The sequence below is a fragment of the Trichomycterus rosablanca genome, chromosome 13 (assembly GCF_030014385.1).
Source record: "Trichomycterus rosablanca isolate fTriRos1 chromosome 13, fTriRos1.hap1, whole genome shotgun sequence".
NCBI classification, from domain to species: domain Eukaryota; kingdom Metazoa; phylum Chordata; class Actinopteri; order Siluriformes; family Trichomycteridae; genus Trichomycterus; species Trichomycterus rosablanca.
In genome coordinates, this window is record NC_086000.1 from 1,896,862 (window position 1) to 1,916,662 (window position 19,801).

At 43.4% G+C, this 19,801-nt stretch overlaps 2 protein-coding genes across 3 annotated transcripts; both read left to right on the forward strand.

Annotated features, from left to right (window-relative positions):
• The first annotated feature begins 113 nt into the window (after positions 1–113).
• On the forward strand, positions 114–1,936 carry styxl1 (serine/threonine/tyrosine interacting-like 1). The gene is made up of 4 exons (XM_063007870.1): positions 114–126; positions 551–707; positions 908–1,044; positions 1,136–1,936. The coding sequence occupies exons 1-4, from the start codon at positions 114–116 to the stop codon at positions 1,795–1,797; spliced, it is 969 nt and encodes a 322-aa protein (XP_062863940.1). The 3' UTR covers positions 1,798–1,936.
• A 1,933-nt stretch (positions 1,937–3,869) lies between these two features.
• p4ha1b (prolyl 4-hydroxylase, alpha polypeptide I b) lies at positions 3,870–19,095 on the forward strand. Of its 2 annotated transcripts, XM_063007019.1 has the most exons (16): positions 3,870–4,079; positions 7,144–7,220; positions 7,403–7,499; positions 9,937–10,088; positions 10,313–10,450; positions 10,622–10,861; positions 10,950–11,167; positions 11,482–11,658; positions 12,410–12,480; positions 13,852–13,917; positions 15,978–16,077; positions 16,921–16,974; positions 17,321–17,386; positions 18,045–18,113; positions 18,201–18,297; positions 18,557–19,095. In XM_063007019.1, exons 2-16 carry the CDS (start codon positions 7,145–7,147, stop codon positions 18,625–18,627), a joined length of 1,692 nt encoding a protein of 563 aa, XP_062863089.1. In that variant the 5' UTR covers positions 3,870–4,079; position 7,144; the 3' UTR covers positions 18,628–19,095. The 2 variants fall into 2 exon arrangements, with proteins under 2 accessions (XP_062863089.1, XP_062863087.1); XM_063007017.1 differs by lacking the exon at positions 13,852–13,917.
• The last annotated feature ends 706 nt before the right edge of the window (positions 19,096–19,801 follow it).

The following is a 19,801-nucleotide window of genomic DNA, read 5'->3' on the forward strand; positions in this document are numbered from 1 at the left end:
GGCAGCAAGCACGAATGCCTTCCATCCAAAACCATGGGCATTACACTGTCCAGGTGAGTACCTACAAATACAAATGTACCTAGAATTTAGAACTTAGAAGATCCACAGCACAGATGGGGGAAAATGGTAATTACCTGGGCTGTTGTAATTGGGTGTGGGTGGGGGAAAAGTCCAAGGTTCACAAGAAGATAGATTCCCAGGAATTATAGCTGTCCGGGGGTGTGTGTGGGTTAATTAACCTGTCAAAGGAGCCATAATTTCATCTTGTGGCTCAGGTAACTTTATTCTCTTGTCTGATGGACAGTTCTTTAATAGCTAATGAATCTTGGTGTCCACTCTAATTGCAGGTCCTATAAATGCCGTCCTGTGCCCTCAGGAGGAAACAATCCCTCCTGCCAAGTGATAAATGGCTCCATTAAACCCTCTTGCAGTGACACCCGTCAGGTCAATCAGACCAACAGTGAAGGTTTGGCACCATTGAGATCCATCATATTTCTCTTTGTGTTTTTGTGTTATATTATCTGTAAGTTTTTTGTGTTCCAACGTTCAGAGGAGCTGCTGGTTCCTGCTCTGCCAGAGAAAGCTTATATACAGAGGGGCTACGTGACTCCTCAGCAGGTTTACAACCTGTTGAACGCAGAAGCCGGTGAACCCGCCCTCCACGACCCACACTACATCCTCATCCTGGACTGTCGGTCCGCAGACAGGTAACACGTGCCTTATCACTATCAAATCCTTCTGCACTTCTTAAACAGCCCTAACCTCCTCAACTTCTCTGAGGCCTTCATACTATTGGTAAAAACAATGGTACATGGTGTGTACAGTGTACTTTTTTATTTTGGAGTTTTTGAGACGAACTAGCTAAAATCTGTCTGATTTTTCCAGTTGTATGTCTCTCCGTCCACAGGTATAAACAAAGTCACCTGGTGACCGCCCGCGCGAGTGTGACTGTAATTCACCCCGAGCTGGGTTGTTTAATAAGCTGTGTCCAGCTACAGGAGTTCTCCATCATCCTGCTTTATGCAGAGGAAGGACACGGACCAGGTACCTCAAGCATTTAAAGTAAACTTAAGACATATCCATGACTGACTAAATATACAGCTGAACTTTCTTCTCTTTCGCGTACTTGGTACAGTAGGTAGCCATGAGGCACGTGCCGACAACCCCACCTTACAACACTGTTTCTACCAACTGAGTGCCCTTGGCATGGACCCAGTGATCTTGCTGGGTGGCTACTCTGCCTTCCACTCACTTTACCCCTTCCTGTGCACACCTCGCATGGTCCTGCTCGAGTCTGAGCGCCGCCTTCTCACCATCTATCCCTCCGAGATCCTGGAAGACGAGCTGTACCAGGGTTCGGCCCTGCAAGCACACGACTACCGCATCATCAAGAACCTGCACATCACACACGTGGTCAACGCCACAGCCGAGGTCTCAGACGCGTTCCCCAACGTCCTGTGTTACCTGCGCTTACGGCTGAGCGATGACGCCCAGCAGGACCTTCGTCAGGCGCTTCCGGAAGCTTCCCGCTTCATAGCCGTGGCCCTGAGGGGCTCCCCGGGATCACCCGGAGGGCGTGTGCTGGTGCACTGCAGCATGGGACGAAGCCGCAGCTCGGTTTTAACCCTGGCCTTCCTGATGGAACAGCGTAGCTGGTCTTTGCTTCATGCTTTCCGCTGGCTCAAAGAGAGGCGCTCCTGCGCGGCGCCGAATGCTGGGTTTCTTCGACAACTTTCAGAATATGAGGAGCAACTTTTTGGAAGGCGTCTGACCTCATTGGATGACATCCGTCTCTAAGTGACTTCAACTGTACATTTGAAGCAGATTCCTCCTTAATTAAATAATGATTCTGCAGAGCACATGTTGGAAATCTTCTTGCATTAATGATTTATATAAATTTATTGCCACAACTTAATTGTAAATAATATTTTCAACAACTACACAATGTAATAAAGTATGTAAGCGTGTTTTATCACTGTTGCTCTTCTGTCTGCGATTTTTTAAACAGCTCTTGAATATCTAAGTAAGAACAGGCAGTATCTTGCAAGCAAACAACAAAAATACACATTGGTAAATTCTTCAGCGTTTCTCGAAGCTCACATCAGAGTAACAGCTTGACTCGCTTGCTCAGACGTGGGAAGGAATGCAAATGATCCAAACTAAGAGACTTTGGTCTGGAGGCTTAGAGTTTAATTAGAGACTGGCTTGATTAAAAAACGTTGACTTTGATGTAACCAGAGGAATTAAATTACAAATCAGGATTAAATTACACATCAGAGACAGAAAGAGGAGAAGGGAGCATGAATAGCTCATCATACTTACCAATATTTATTACCCAAAACCTCAGTTAAAAAGTTTACTTTTATTTGAATGTTGTAGCCTAGTGGTTAAGGTACTGCACTAGTAAGTGAAAGGTCGCTGGTTCAAGCCCCACCACTCAGGTTGCCACTGTTGGACCCTTGAGCAAGGCTCTTAACCCTGAATTGCTTAGATAATATAATGTGACAGTTCTGTAAGTTGCTTTGGATTATGTATCTACATCAACTAAGAATCTTTATATCCAGTATTGCTAATATTGGTTAATCACAGGGTATTTTACTGTAATAAAAACAAAACAACACTAGTTTATGTGTGAAATATAAGTAAAACTAAATACATGTATACACAATGTATGGTAGAGAGTAGAATACACTGTATAAGAGTACATGTTTTAAGTACTCCAGTAATTTATTAAAATGTTATAATTATGCTACAATATATCGATGTTAGAGTACATAAATGAGAAAAGTGGATCAATTGGCCTTAAATCTCTATTTTTATCCTATTTTATTGTTAAATTGAAAACGAATTTATCATGTGTGATACGGTTGGCTAGCAAGCTAGCATTTTTGACACATTACCTAAACAATGGCTATTGAATTAGCACTAAGCAAACATTGATTCAGTCTTTTCAACATGGCCCAACACTTTCAAAGGAACACATTTTATTACAAGACACAGCAAATATTGTCTGTTTGGTACTTGAGTTAAAATTTTATCGTGTTTACACAGCGACGTTGATCATTGTTGAAGGCACGTCGGAACTGTTACTAAATGATTCACTCGAGATCGATTCCATGTTGACAAAGTAAGTTTAAATTGATAATAGGAAGCTTTTTAAGTGTGATGGTTCTTTAATCTGATTTAAAAGTCTGAGATAAGTCAGGGATGTTTGTTTAAGGAAGTCAAGGACTCCTTCTCCTTAGTCCAGACTTTAATGCCGGACCAGTGCAGACTTGTCTTCACTGCAACAAAGAGCGCTTATATGAAGTCATTTCTGCCCACAGCTGTGGCAACCTATAGTAACTATAATAAAGACAATTAAACTTTCAATTTGAACATGGTACTGTTTTATTTGCAGTTTTAAATTGCACAACGTACGTACCTGCACCTTTAGGCTCCCCCCTTTCTTTTAGTTTTTAGGTTTTTTTTTGTTCTTGTCCTGCTAGATGTTTTATACTCTAATTTTTTATATTATTATATATATTTTTATTTATATATATTTTATATTTTTATATTTTATATCTTACTTGTATTTACATTTGTCTTAATTTTTTGATTCTTTCATTTACCCCATTGTAATGTCATTGTGTGATGTTTGTTAGAATTGTAATTGCTGCTGCGACACCACAATTTCCCTTCGGGGATAAATAAAGTACTCAATCAATCAATCAATCAATTGTCGCTGGGGCAGTTGAATCACTTGATTCGTATCGACTCAGTGAATTGTATAGGTATCAGTCACACTCAGTGAATTATATAAGACGTATCGACTCAGTGAATCGACTCAGTAGTACAGGGTTTAATCGGTTCGGAAGTGTGTGAGGCTCTGCACGTATCACCGGATCACCGGCACCAGATGGCGAGAGGTGGAGCGGAGGCACAAACCGGGGGTTAAATCACGGCTACCGACTCAAATCAGGCATAAACACAGCACAGAGACACGGAGAGGGGAACAGGGACTGGAACTCTTATAGGAAGAGGCTGAAGTGATCTGATTATTATTCCAGGACGAGAACACGGAGTGAATAGGTGAAACGGTAAGTGTTCATTCATGTGACACACTGATGCAGTTTCCTTATTAACTTTACATCAGGTTCATTCATTCAGTACATGAATACCTCTCTCTCTCTCTCTCTCTCTCTCTCTCTCTGTCTCTGTGTGTGTGTGTGTGTGTGTGTGTGTGTGTGTGTGTGTGTGTGTGTGTGTGTGTGTGTGTGTGTGTGTGTGGTTAAATTTGGCAAGTTTGAGGCAAAATCTAACCAGAAGAAGTTCTGTAACGTGTTGCTTTTCTTGCTGGAATCCAGATTTCCATGAACCCTTTAATGATCTGCTCAACCATTCTTAATTTAAACTAAATATTTGGGTAAAAATAAGCTGTATTTAAATGATATTGTTTGGGCCAGATCTACTGCTGGGTTGACATGTGTTAAACTTAAAAAACTGCTAGATTACACTGTGGTTTTAAGAAAACAGCCTTTCCAACCCATGTGTCAACTTGATAAAAAGTTGGATCATTTTTGTGATCATCAGCTGTTTGCTTATTAAAAATACTGAAATACTGTGTGCACTAGTACAAAATATTAATGTTTGTTATTGGTATAGTCCTAAGAAACTAAGAAATGCAAAGAAATATTTTTTAAACATTACTTTCATGGTGAGACTATTAAAGAGTTAAAAGAGGAAACGTGTTAGGTTTAACTTGTCTGTAAAAGTTTGCAATTTAAATTGCATCTTGCAATTCCTGCTTTAAGTACTGTATTTATTTGGTTTATTTGGAACATGCGCAGTAGGAAAAACTTTGGAGATAGGTTGTGAATTTATGATTTCTGTGCATGAATGAACAGCTCTGTGGCTTTTGTGAATCGTCTGCCACGTTTGGAGATGATTATGCATCAAGTTTATGATCCAATAAGTCAACACGTCATCTGCAAAACTGTGAAATGTAAGATTATGTGTACAAGTCATGCTTTAATTTGGTTATTGATTGAAAAGATCACTGTTACATGTTTGCACATATGCGATTTTGGACAGAGTTTGACAGAGATGCGCATCAAGTCTGCGCTGTCGCCGTTGTGCAGGGCATCCCTCTTTATCCAGTGCCCTTGCCAGCTTGGTTGGCACACGCAGGGCTTCACATGGAGCTTTTTCTGAATGGTTTTGAGTGTTGGAGGGTAGAAAGAGCTCTAATGTGCATGGGGGAGGACCGAGGGGCCGGACGCACACGTGGCACTTTGCTCCTGCACCGAGCTTCCATGCCGGACCTGAAGATCCTCACGAACGCATCACGTGACCCCCCGAAGTTCCTTCGTATAAGCTCGTGTAGATCGTGTTTGCATTAGTGCAGTTTATTGTCTTAGAGTTCATATTTTTTATTTCAGTAAAGCTCAATAATTGCTCTATACAGACATTTTCACAGATCAAAGTCATTCAATAATTTACAAAATATTTTATTCATTCATTAATTCTATTTACTTTTAATTTAATTTTATTGACATTTTCAGCATTTAGCGGACACTTTTATCCAAACCAACTTACTGTGCCGTGGCAGTATACAGTTTAAGGGCCTTGTAGAACCTGGCAGTGGTGGGACTTGACCCAGCGACCTTTCGATTACAAGTCCAAGATTTTAACTGCTAGGCTACAACTGCTCATGTTTGTTCAGGGTTTCATTGGATGCAAAACAGGGAACATCTTGGACCGGCACCATTTCATCATCCATCACAGATCCATCCAACCACTGTAATGCTACAACTGATCATTTTAGTAATTGGTTCCTTAATTGATTGAATTTTTTTGTGATTAATTGATAAGTTGGATTATTATAATAGATATTAAATGTACCATGTTCGGGCTCTACTCTGGAGGTTGTACTGATGGAAATAATGTCGTCATGGTATTCCATACAGAAGTGTTGGTTTTCAGGCATGCCTTTGATGTTTTTAGGGCTTCTTATTCCTTTAAGGGTTGAGGTAAGAACCTTTAAAATGCTATTGTAGGTTGTGCTTACCTACTTTTCCTGAATACCACAATCAGCTTCTTATTTATGAATGGGCTGTTTGTGGTGGTTGTGTACATCTTAACATCCTAACATCCAGACTATTTTCCTCTTAACAGGAGGCAACCGTTTGGTGTTTGCTGTCCACCCTTGGCAAGAAAACCACTGTTTCATGTTCCTAATATTTACTGACATTTGGGAGTGTGGATCAGTCCATTAGGGACTAGCCTTATTTATATGGGCACAGGAAACTCACCAGCTTATCATAAACACCGAGTAAAATAATGCTGGCCAACAACCACTGGATGCAAAGCAGTACCAGGACGCCAATCCACCTCCTCCCCAAAAGAAGAAGCCAATCACGTCTGTATACAGACACCCAACTGGTCAAGATGTGAACCCTGGATCCCAGCGCTACTGGACCAGCGGTAGTGGGCTCGCCGCCTGAGCGCCTCGTAATCAATCGTAATTCTTGTAAATTTGTAAAATAAAAACAAAGTTTAGCTTTGGGTTCATTTGAAGCAGATGTGAGTAAAACAGCTGGTGAGCAGATTTACAGTGACCTCTGTATCACACTGTGTATTTAACACAATGCTGAAGCTTTTCAGCTCTCTCCTCCTCCACGTGGCTTTTAGAAGTGTCATGTTTATTCAAGACACACACACACACACACACCCACACCCCTGTGTTGGTTCAGGCACACATATGCTGTTCAAGTGTTCTTAGAAATCCACACAAGCACAGTGTCAGGCAGGGGCGAAGGATTAAAAATGCTTTTTTTTTTTTTGTAGTGGGCCCCTACTGTGTCTTTTCCCCAGCCACTCCATGTACCAGGTATGAGGGAATGTGTGATGGCTTGAAGTTGGTTGAAGCCTCATATATGTTTCTGGATAAGCTCAGGACCTACTTTGACTGGAGCAGCTCTAGCAGGGTGCACATGCACCGGGATGATTTACTGACACAGATCTTATAATTTAAATAAACTGTCTGCGGAGGGTGTGGATGTAATTCTCACTAATCTCTCTCCCTTCTGTTTCTCTTCTGTCTCTCTCTCTCTCTCTCTCTCTCTCTCTCTCTCTCTCTCTCTCTCTCTCTCTCTCTCTCAGGATGGCGCTGTGTTGGTTTGTGTTGAGTTGTATTTTCCAAACTCTTCATGCTCACAATGACTTCTTCACATCCATCGGTGAGACTTTGTTTATAATCCCTAATCAATATACAGAAGCGGTTATTAACTCTTATATTATCAATCTGTACATATATTTAAAACTTTTTTTATTACAGACATTAGAGTAGAATAAATGGTTTTAATGTTTTATTAAACATTATTATACGTTTTATTATTTAAATGTTATTTCCACCTCTCAGGTCAGATGACAGACCTGCTGTACACAGAGAAGGACCTGGTGACGTCACTGAAAGATTACATTCGAGCCGAGGAGAACAAATTGGAGCAGGTTAAACAGTACGTACACACACACACACACACACACACACGTCAGAGGAACCCATATAGACTCTATTTCCTTGGCTGCTCCCGTCAGGGGTCGCCGGCGGATCGTGATCATTTTTTACGCCGCATGCCCTTCCTGACACGACCCTCCCTATTTACCCGTGCTTGGGATCGGCACTACAGTGCACTCATTTATGCATCCTAGCGGCCGGGTACTTATAGGACGATTCAGTGTCTCCAATTAGCCTGGCTGCATGTCTTTGGTCTGTGGGAGGAAACCGGAGCACCCGGAGGAAACCCACGCAGACATGGGGAGAACATGCAAACTCCACACAGAAAGGACCCCACCTGGGGATTGAAGCCAGGACCTTCCTGCTGTGTGGCGACAGTGCTACCCACTTAGCCACCGTGCCGCCCAGGAACCCATATAGACTGTATGTACAAAAGTACTTGGACACAATTACAGAGTTGTTAGGTAGAACAACAGCTGCTCTCTTGAGAAGGCTTCTCACAAGGCTTGTGCGTGTCTGTGCATGGGAATTTGTGCCCATTCATTTGTATGGCTGGGTGCTGATGTTGACGTTCTGGTTAATTCATAAAGCTGTTGAGTGTTGCTGAGGTGCAGAACACTGGAGCTTTTTTAAATCGAGCTTTTCTTCAAGTCTTTATAAAGCTGGGACAGGAAAGGACCTTCCATAAACTGCTGCTGCAAAGTTGGAAGCACATAATTACACTTACAGTGTATCACAAAAGTGAGTACACCCCTCACATTTCTGCAAATATTTTATTATATCTTTTCATGGGACAACACTATAGAAATAAAACTTGGATATAACTTAGAGTAGTCAGTGTACAACTTGTATAGCAGTGTAGATTTACTGTCTTCTGAAAATAACTCAACACACAGCCATTAATGTCTAAATAGCTGCAACATAAGTGAGTACACCCCACAGTGAACATGTCCAAATTGTGCCCAAATGTGTCAATATTTTGTGTGACCACCATTATTATCCAGCACTGCCTTAACCCTCCTGGGTATGGAATTCACCAGAGCTGCACAGGTTGCTACTGGAATCCTCTTCCACTCCTCCATGATGACATCACGGAGCTGGTGGATGTTAGACACCTTGAACTCCTCCACCTTCCACTCGAGGATGCGCCACAGGTGCTCAATTGGGTTTAGTCCATCACCTTTACCTTCAGCTTCCTCAGCAAGGCAGTTGTCATCTTGGAGGTTGTGTTTGGGGTCGTTATCCTGTTGGAAAACTGCCATGAGGCCCAGTTTTCGAAGGGAGGGGATCATGCTCTGTTTCAGAATGTCACAGTACATGTTGGAATTCATGTTTCCCTCAATGAACTGCAGCTCCCCAGTGCCAGCAACACTCATGCAGCCCAAGACCATGATGCTACCACCACCATGCTTGACTGTAGGCAAGATACAGTTGTCTTGGTACTTCTCACCAGGGCGCCGCCACACATGCTGGACACCATCTGAGCCAAACAAGTTTATCTTGGTCTCAGACCAAGACACAGGGCATTCCAGTAATCCATGTTCTTGGACTGCTTGTCTTCAGCAAACTGTTTGCTGGCTTTCTTGTGCATCAGCTTCCTTCTGGGATGACGACCATGCAGACCGAGTTGATGCAGTGTGCGGCGTATGGTCTGAGCACTGACAGGCTGACCTCCCACGTCTTCAACCTCTGCAGCGATGCTGGCAGCACTCATGTGTCTATTTTTTAAAGCCAACCTCTGGATATGACGCCGAACACGTGGACTCGACTTCTTTGGTCGACCCTGGCGAAGCCTGTTCCGAGTGGAACCTGTCCTGGAAAACCGCTGTATGACCTTGGCCACCATGCTGTAGCTCAGTTTCAGGGTGTTAGCAATCTTCTTATAGCCCAGGCCATCTTTGTGGAGAGCAACAATTCTATTTCTCACATCCTCAGAGAGTTCTTTGCCATGAGGTGCCATGTTGAATATCCAGTGGCCAGTATGAGAGAATTGTACCCAAAACACCAAATTTAACAGCCCTGCTCCCCATTTACACCTGGGACCTTGACACATGACACCAGGGAGTGACAACGACACATTTGGGCACAATTTGGACATGTTCACTGTGGGGTGTACTCACTTATGTTGCCAGCTATTTAGACATTAATGGCTGTGTGTTGAGTTATTTTCAGAAGACGGTAAATCTACACTGCTATACAAGCTGTACACTGACTACTCTAAGTTATATCCAAGTTTCATGTCTATAGTGTTGTCCCATGAAAAGATATAATGAAATATTTGCAGAAATGTGATGGGTGTACTTACTTTTGTGATACACTGTATATACATGATATATTACACCTGTCATCAACTGTTGTGGCTGAAACACATGAATTCAATCATTACAAGGGGTGTATAACAATATAATTGTGTGCGTGTGTGCGTGTGTGTGTGTTAGATGGGCCGAGAAGCTGGACTCCTTGACATTAACAGCGATGGAGGACCCCGAGCGTTTTGTGGGACACCCAGTTAATGCTTTCAAGCTGATGAAGAGGCTGGTCACTGAGTGGTCAGACCTCGAGAACCTGGTGCTTAAGGACACCACCGATGGTCAGTTTTCACACCGCTAAGTGTAAACTAAGAACGTCCAAGATATTTGACTTCATTTCATTACTTCCTTTACCATTCCTGATTCTTGTGCCATGTGACCGACCCCTTTTCAGCCAGAGTGGCTGCTGTATAGACAGAGTGAACAAAAATAATGAAATGATCACGCATTCCTGGACTTTACGTATATAAACGTAATATAAACGTGTCTGTCTTTGTCTGTTCAGGGTTTATCTCGAATTTGACGGTACAGAGGCAATACTTCCCCACCGACGAAGATCAGACCGGAGCGGCTAAAGCTTTGCTCAGGCTGCAGGACACGTACCAGCTCTCGGCCAACACCATCTCCACCGGAGACCTGCCCGGTACGTCCGTGTGTCTGTTTTTAATCCCGTTCCAGAACCTGATTGTACATAAATTGAGAGATTATTGGAAAAGTGTCCCAGTGTTCCATCACGCTGGGTTCGACTCTAGGTCCGATTAAATTCAGCGATCCGAAATCCGTACGAGTGTCGGTTTTGTGCTCCCTCGCTCAGGCGTGGTCCACAAGAGCCGGATGACGGCGGAGGACTGCTTCGAGCTGGGCAAGGTGGCGTACGCGGAGGCGGACTACTACCACACGGAGCTGTGGATGACCCAGGCGCTCAGACAGCTGGACGAGGGCGAGGACTCCACCGTGGACAAGGTGACGGTCATGGACTACCTGAACTACGCCATCTACCAGCAGGGCGAGCTCGACCGGGCGCTGGAGCTCACCAAGAGGATGCTCAAACTGGGTGAGATGACCAACCGTCTCGGCTGATTATAGAACAATAATCACACAATAATCGTTTTTGACTATTTTGGGATGTTTGTGGGTACCAGATCCGTCCCACCAGCGGGCCAACGGGAACCTTCGGTACTTCGAGGTCCAGCTGGAGAAGCAGAGGAAGGCCGAGGAGGAGGAGGCGCGGAAGCAGGACGGCGGAGAGAAGGAGAAGAAGCACATCGATAAGAGGGACGTGCAGATGAAGAGATCCAGAGATCCGCTGCCCGAGAGGAAGAGATACGAGCAGCTGTGTCGAGGCCAGGGCATCAAAATGGTGAGTCCAGCGACCCCCCTAAATAATACGGTAGCATACGGATATAGAGTAAAAGCCCTTTCAGGGATGTCAGGCCACGTCAGGCTCTGTGTGTATTAAAACAGCGTGTCTGGAAGCGAAGGTTGCTAGACTGGCCTGCCTGCAGTTCATCATTGAAATTCATTGAAAATGTGGTGCTTTATTAAGACATAAAAGCTTTACAAATCAGCATTTTACTCTCTTCCTTCGTGTCTTTATTAGCGTTTTGCGTCCTGACTGAGCGTCTCTGTATTTAAGCTTTGCTAAGCCCCGCCCACCCTTCCCTCTCTCCGCAGACCCGCCGCAGGCAGAGCCGCCTGTTCTGCCGCTACGTCAACAACAACAACAACCCCCGCCTGCTGCTGGCGCCCGTCAAGGTGGAGGACGAGTGGGATCGGCCGCACATCGTCCGCTACCATGAGATCATCTCTGAGTACGAGATCGAGAAGGTCAAGGAGCTCGCCAAGCCCAGGGTGAGTTCGGCTCTCCGATTTCTGATTGGTCGCTGGATGTCATTTGATGTTTCATCAGCAGTGATTTTAAGCCCCAGTCACACCAGTATTCTGACCAATCGGAACTTCCCAGTTCGTCCAGACCCCGATCAGGGATCTGGTAGAGCCGAGGCTGTCACACGTGAAGAAATTCTGTTTTAGTCGCTGCCCCCCAGCAAACCTCCCTGATCAAGGAGAGTTGAGGCTGTCACGTGCCCTGGATCGCTTCTTTTCACCTGGCAGGGGCGGGATCTCACAGAGGGCAGAAAAACATACTGAGAGCCACACCCTACCCCCTGTGTTGGCGCTTGAAACGGTCAGTAGAGGGCGCACTCGCACCAGAGTAGAAGGAATTCCGTTTTAGTCGCTGCCCCTCCGCAAACTTCCCTGATCAAAGAGAGTTGAGGCTGTCACACACCCCGGATCGCTTCTTTTCACCTGGCAGGGGTGGGGTCTCACAGACCCCTATCAGCCGGGAGCCTAAATTACATCACATTCATGAAGAGACCAGAATTCACTCCCAAATTACAGGTGTGGGTTGGTTAAAATGATAAATCGTGGCTAAATCGCTCACCGAATCCCAACCACCGCGAGTTTCTGGTGTGACCGCGGCTTTATTGCTTTGCTCGATCCACATATAACCAATCACCTCTATTTATCACACAAATACGTCCCGATAAGTCAGTTAAAGTCGCACATAGAGCACAGCTTAACCCCTTTTCTGGCTCCGTAGCTCCGGAGGGCCACCATCTCAAACCCTATCACAGGCGTGCTCGAGACCGCCCCCTACAGGATCAGCAAGAGGTAACGATCAGCGCCGGGGCGACACCGAAGAACCTCCTCCAGAGCACCTCGAATCAAAAGCACAATCACATCATCAGAGCTAAACATAATGTATAGACCCAAAACATCTGGAAAACATCTGGATTCTGTCCTGATTGTAGATATTAACAGTATAAATCGGGAGAGAGGCTGGATGGTGTGATTTTGCTGAGACGTTTGGGCCCTGGGGGTTTGGAGAATATGAGAATGGACGCCGTGTGCTGTGCTTTTTTCTCTGTGGATGTTTTAACATGCTTTGACTGCAGTGGAACAGGAACAAAGCCAAAGGCATGATGGGAAATAAAGATTTACATTAATCAATGTTGATATTTAAATATATTTATTTAATCAGGTTCTCATATTTGATCTTGCTCGACCCTCCTTGTTTGATCCGGGCTTGGGACCTGCACTGAGGTCACACTGACGAGTGCACCTACAACTGCCAGGCTAAACCCGCCTTCCTTATTTAGACATAGCCAATCATGTCTGTGTAGACGCCTACCTACATACATACATATTCAGTCAGCCGGGCGTCTAGATGTCACAGTTATTATTGTCCGTGTCTGAGGGGGGCGGCTGAAGCCCTGGCATGGATTAGCTCTCCTTGTTGCCCAGGTGTTTCCCAGTGGACCTTGGCCCACCACTACCCTGACCTGTTCCCCGATCTACATACATGACAGCATCTTGGATGTTCTGTTCCTAAATCTAGTGACTTCTCTATGCCCGTACAAATAGGGCTAGTTTGACTGTACCTGTGTCTGAGGGGGCGGCTGAAGCCCTGGCATGGATTGGCATTCCATGTTGCCCAGGCGTCTCCCACCACAACCCTGACCTGTTCACAAATTTGACTTCCTTCCTGTCTGCTCCTAAAACTAGGGACTTCTCTATGCCCATATAAATAGGGCTAGTTTAACTGTACCCATTACAAACTGCATGGAACAGTGGCTGTTTGCCAAGGTTGGAACGAAAACCCGCCTTTCGCTTATAATCAGAAAACTAAGCTGCTGTCCACTGTCGAGTAAGCTGGGTTTGATTCCCAGGTGGGGCGATCTGGGTCCTTTCCATGTGGAGTTTGCATGTTCTCCCCGTGTCTGTGTGGGTTTCCTCCCACAGTCCAAAAACATGCAGTCAGGTGAACTAGAGATACAAAATTATCCATGACTGTGTTCGATATTAAACTTGAACTGATGAATTATGGGTAACTACCTGTCCTGTCATGATGCCTTCTGAATTGTCCCTGTTTTGCTTGCTGTTGCAGTTTAGTATCAGAACCTTGACTAACCGTCTCTTTTTCTCCTCTCTGCTCTACGTGCTTTTCTTCTGTGCTGCTGTGTGTTTTCGGGAGTAGTTAAGGCGCGCCACAGTGCATGACCCCAATACGGGAAAACTCACCACAGCTAACTACAGAGTCTCCAAGAGGTAAGGGGTCGCGAACCAAACCGAAAATCCAAAAATCGAATTCTCTGTTGCTCCATGGCTCTGTGATGTGCTTCGGGACTCCGTTGGTTGCCTCGTGCTGCTCAGAAACCCTCTAACAGCTCCTGTGTGAGCCTGTTTGAGTCTGTGCACGAAAATACTTTTTCATAAGGATAAACATAGAAACGGTTCTGCCGCCACATCACGGTGGTTTAACTCAGCCTATTCATTACGCGTGTGTGTGTGTGTGTGTGTGTGTGTGTGTGTGTGTGTGTGTGTGTGTGTGTTGGGCGTAACCCAGCCTGCGTTTATCTGTAGGGGGTTTGTACGGCGCTGTCCCGAGCCTACGTGATGAGGTGCACGCTCAGGAATGGAGGAAAAAAGGCAGAAGTGTGTAAAGGAGATGACCTGAGTGAATCGAATGAAAGGGAAATGAAGAGGAAAAAGTTTGAGAAATAAGTGAGACTAAGCGAGACAGAGACAGGACGGAGGAGTGGAGGGAAAATATTCGGGGACCGGGCGGCGGGGGGTGCGAATGGCTGACCATGAGGGGAAAATGAAAGATTCACTCGCTAGCCACTATATTAGGGATATCTGGAAGCATACAGACATGAGGCAGCACGAGAAAGTATAAAATCATTATTTAATACATTAGTTTTGCATTTAGCATTTGACAGAAACTGCTGATCTGAGATTGGGTGTAAAGAAAAAAAAGTCTTTTTGAGATTATAGTAACTCAAATAATTGTGCTCAATTTATTTGAGATTATATTATATATTTAAGATTATATTATATATTGTATATTATATACTTAAATAGCCAATTTTACTCAATGTATTTGAGATTATATTATATATTTGAGATTATTATATACTTAAATAACCACTTAATTAATTTGAGATATTATATAATATATTTGAGATTATATTATATATTATATACATAAATAACTACTTTAACTCAGTTTATTTGAGATTATAGTAACTTAAATAACCACTTTTAGTTAATTACCCCAAGGGGATCAATAAAGTCTTATTTTACAACCGTAGTGACAGAAAAGCACCAGAATGAGCCGCATCAAACCTTCTAAAAAATTTCTAACGGACACAGACTCACTGAAACACTCATGCTCGTCCCAAAATGGATTCATGAACACGACTGTGAGTTAGATTTGCTTAATTAGCCTCCCTAGTAACCAAATATCAGTCCAGTAAAGCTTTTTGGGAAGTGATGGAACGATGTGCAGCACTTGCGTGATTAAACATGTCAACAGACAGGAAGTGTTTGATTTGGCTACGTCTTCTCTTCTTCTTTCAGTTCTGTTTCCTCATTCTCCTGCATTCTTCAGTACTCACGTTAAGTACTAGACTTTGTACACCGCGGTTCTGGTATTTAATTCCAGATTCTGGCTCTGTTCCCCAGTTTTTGGATATTAAAAATTCTGGCCCCCAACAAGAAAAGTTCCAAGTGTCCTCTCTTTTATAATCATGGCTCTCGCTGTGGTCCGATGGAGGCCTAGAGACTTGAAATAGCTTTGTTAGCCTCTACAGGGTTTGGTGTCCTGCTTGGGTCATGTCGCCATGTTGCTCCTGGTGATTCCAGGGAAAACGGACCCCCTGCGACCCTGACCATGATAAAGTACTTATAATACAGTAGTAGTATATTTTGTTTAATGACTTAAACCATTACACTACTGGAAAATAAGGGTGATTACTTTTATACCACTGTACTGTAAGTGTTCAAAAAAATACAGACAACCTTCGGACACACCATGTGCCAGAAGTATGTGGACACCCCTGCTAATTACGGGATTGAAGTCTTTTTAGCAACCTATTCCTAACAGGTGTGTAAAATCAGTTAAATAATACAAATGATATGCTTCCAACTGTGTAACAACAGATTGGGGAAGTTCTATGACGTAGTCGATTTAAAAAACAAACCAGGTGTACAAAGGTCTGACTGGACGCATGTAGCTCACTAACTGGAAGCAAATGATCAGATCATGTGATTTCTTAATGATTGCTCGATTATTGTCCACGTTTACCTTCCTTTTACCTCTTCAGCGCCTGGCTGCAGGGTTACGAGCACCCAGTGGTTCACATGATCAACCAGAGGATCGAGGATGTGACGGGTCTGGACATGCTCACCGCCGAGGAGCTGCAGGTGAGAGACGAGAATCTGCTGCACCTGGACTCACAGCGTCACGTCATTTATCATCTTTTGACGCCTCAGATCATCCAGACTGCAGAATAAGGAGAAAAAAAATCATCCAGGACGTGTTTGTTTTCCAAATACAGCTTTCACTTTATCCTGGTCAGGGTCACAGTGGGTCTGTGGGCGAAAGTGGGTCATTGGGCGAAAGGCAGGACACACACCAGACAGCTTGACACTTAGGGCGATTATGTATCTCCAATCAGTCACGACTGCATGTGTTTGGCCTGTGGGTGGAAACCGGAGTGCTCGGAGGAAACCCACAGACACAGGGAGAACATGCAAACTCCAAACAGAAAGGAACCTGGCAGCCCGGCCAGGGAATCAAACCCAGGACGTTCTTGCTGTGATGCAACAGTGCTTCCCACTGCGCCATGCCAAATTTAAAAAATGAAAGGAAAAGTAATAATTGGGTATATCCAAGTCCCATGTCCTCTAAAGCCGCCCTCACTGGCCGGGAACAGTTGCAGGCTGGCATGCACCTCCTCAGACGCATGTGCTTTACACCAACCCCCGGTGGATTCTTACAGACAGCCTTTACACACCAGAGGAACACGCTACACTCTCTGTATTCCTCCACCACTCGTGTTGGAGTCACAGAGAGCAGTAGCTCATACAGAGAGTCACGCTATACCCTGTGTGTTCTTCCACCACTCGTCTCAGCATTATTCATTTAGCAAAGCACCTGGTGCTCGTTCATTTTAATATCTACCGGATTAACGTTCTTGCTCAAGGGTCCAGCAGTGTTTCTTTGACAGTATTTACACCCATTTTTTTGTTTGTTTTTGTCCTCAGGTTGCAAATTACGGAGTCGGAGGGCAGTACGAGCCACATTTCGATTTCGGCAGGGTGAGTTTCCATCTCCACACTTCCTGTGTTTGATTGTAGGATAAATACAGACCAACCAGCAATGATTTATAAAGTTTAAAGTCATTATAATGATTTTCGGGGGTGGCATGATGGTGCAGATGGTGGATTGGGTGCTGCACCACAATATGGGTCCTGGGAACCTGGGTTTGATCTTTGCCTTGGCTCACTATCTGTATTTTCCCACTCATGCCAGGGGTGGATTGGCTGCTCTGTATTTTCATGAAGTGTCAGTGGATGTGTGAGTGAGTCCCACCCTGTCCAGATGTGTACAGATGTTTCACCCTGGTGTTACCCTGTTCTAACTCTGTGTGTTCTTCCGCCGCAGAAAGACGAGCCGGACGCATTCAAAGAGCTCGGCACAGGAAACAGAATCGCTACCTGGCTCTTCTATGTGAGTCAACACACTCATACACACACACACACACACACACACACACACACACACACACACACACACACACACACACACACATACACACAATCATTCATTCATTCAGTCCTTCATTCACTCCATTATTTACACGTTTATTCACTCCATTATTCACTCCATTATTTACTCCTTCATTCACTCCTTCATTCAGTCCATTATTTACTCCTTAATTTACTCCATTATTCACTCCTTCATTCACTTATTTATTCACTTCATTCACTCCCTCATTCACTCCTCCATTCAGTCCATTATTTACTCCTTCATTTACTCCATTATTCACTCTTTCATTCACTTTTTCATACACTCCTTAATTAACTCTTTTATTTACTTTTTCATTCACTCCTTCATTTAGTCCTTTATTCACCCTTTCATTCACTCCTCCATTCATACCATCATTCACTCCTTCATTCACTCTTTTATTTACTCCTTCATTCACTCCTTCATTCTCTATACTATTCACTCCACTATTTACTTCATCATTTACTCCCTCATTGACTCCTTTATTTACTCCTTAAAAATACAAAACGAGAGGCAGTTGGAAAGGGGGCTTAGACTTTTTCACCCCGCTGTATTTAATCTAAATTGTAATTTATAATATAAGAATAACACTGTGTTGCAGATGAGTGATGTACCAGCAGGAGGCGCTACAGTCTTCACAGATGTTGGAGCTGCAATTTGGCCCAAAAAGGTAAGAATGCCCCCGCATGCTGACTGTGTTAATGCTGATCATTCTGAATGTTAATCTGACAGTGTGTTTGTTGGGTGTGTGGTACAGGGCACAGCGGTGTTCTGGTATAACCTGTTCCCCAGCGGTGAGGGCGATTACAGTACGAGACACGCGGCCTGTCCTGTACTGGTGGGCAACAAGTGGGGTGAGTGTGGCTTTTAAATACAGGTCAGACCTGAGAGCAGTTAACACACAGTTACAGTCAGAGGTTTATGTACGTTTGTGAAGGACGTGTGTGTGTGTGTCAGGGCAGATTTGGGATCTCTGTACGTTCTGCGGCTGATTTTTTAAATCCTGCTGCTCTTAATGATCCTGTAAATTAAAATCACAAGACTGTAACGACATGCATCCTTTATCATTTTTATCCTTTTCCTTATTCAGTGTCTTTATTCTTCTTATTCCAGTGTCGAACAAATGGATCCATGAGAGGGGGCAGGAGTTCCGACGACCCTGCAGCCTCAGCGAGACCGAATGACCAGCGTTTACTCCTCCTCCTCCTTCATTCCATCTTCTAATCTCCCTCCGCACTGTTTAGTTTAAATCTCCACACCCTCGACAGTCACTCCACTTCCTCCCACACACTTCACTTTATTTGCACTTTCGGTCTTAAAGCCAGGACACGACCGCAGGTATCCGCTGGTCTTCGGCTCGCTCGTAAAAACGGTGCCAGGTCCATCATTCAGAGACCCCGAGGAGAAAATCAGTGCCACTCATGGAGCTGCACTCAGACCAAAGGAAATGATTTTTCTAGCTAAAATAAGCAGACAGTCTTAAACTAAACTAAAACTCCAGACATGCTGGTGGTACAGCACACAGAACCGTCACAGAATCCTGAGGATATTTTATTTATCGTAATAGGTCAAGTTTATTCTGTTGTCATGTGAATGTATTATAACGTGTGTTTTGTGTTTTCTATGGAAATAAAACGATGTGCTTTAAACGACTGGATTTCTTTTGTATTTTTTATTACAATTACAGCATAACTTACTGTAATAAAACACTCCTACACTGCTGTTACACTGAAGGAAAATTAGCATTTACCTCTGAGGTTTTTTTATTTATACTTTTATTGCTTATATTATCTTCAGATTCACACGTGTAATTTTATAAAATAGGATAAAGAATGTGCTGAAATTTTAACTAAAGGCTGCAAGAAGCACTTTAATATCATCCACTCTGTAACCAGCTACTGAGGCCTTAATTTACTTCAGGGTTAATAGAGTATCTATCTATAATCTACATTTATAATCTATCTATTTAATCATGATTATATACAATTACGATCTACCTATCTATAATCTATCGATATCTATCTATAATCTATTTAATCAGATTAAATATATCTATATTTAATGTGTCTATATCTATCTATCTATATCGATATCTATCTATAATTTATCTTTATATTTATAATCTATAATGTATATTACCATGATTATAAACAACCATGATCTATCTACCTATCTATCTATATTTATAATCTATCTATAATCTATCTCACTATCTAAACAATCTAACTATCTATAATCAATCTATAATCTATCTGTCTATATCTGTTATCTATAATCTATCTGTCTATATCTGTTATCTATAATCTATCTGTCTATATCTGTTATCTATAATCTATCTGTCTATATCTGTTATCTATC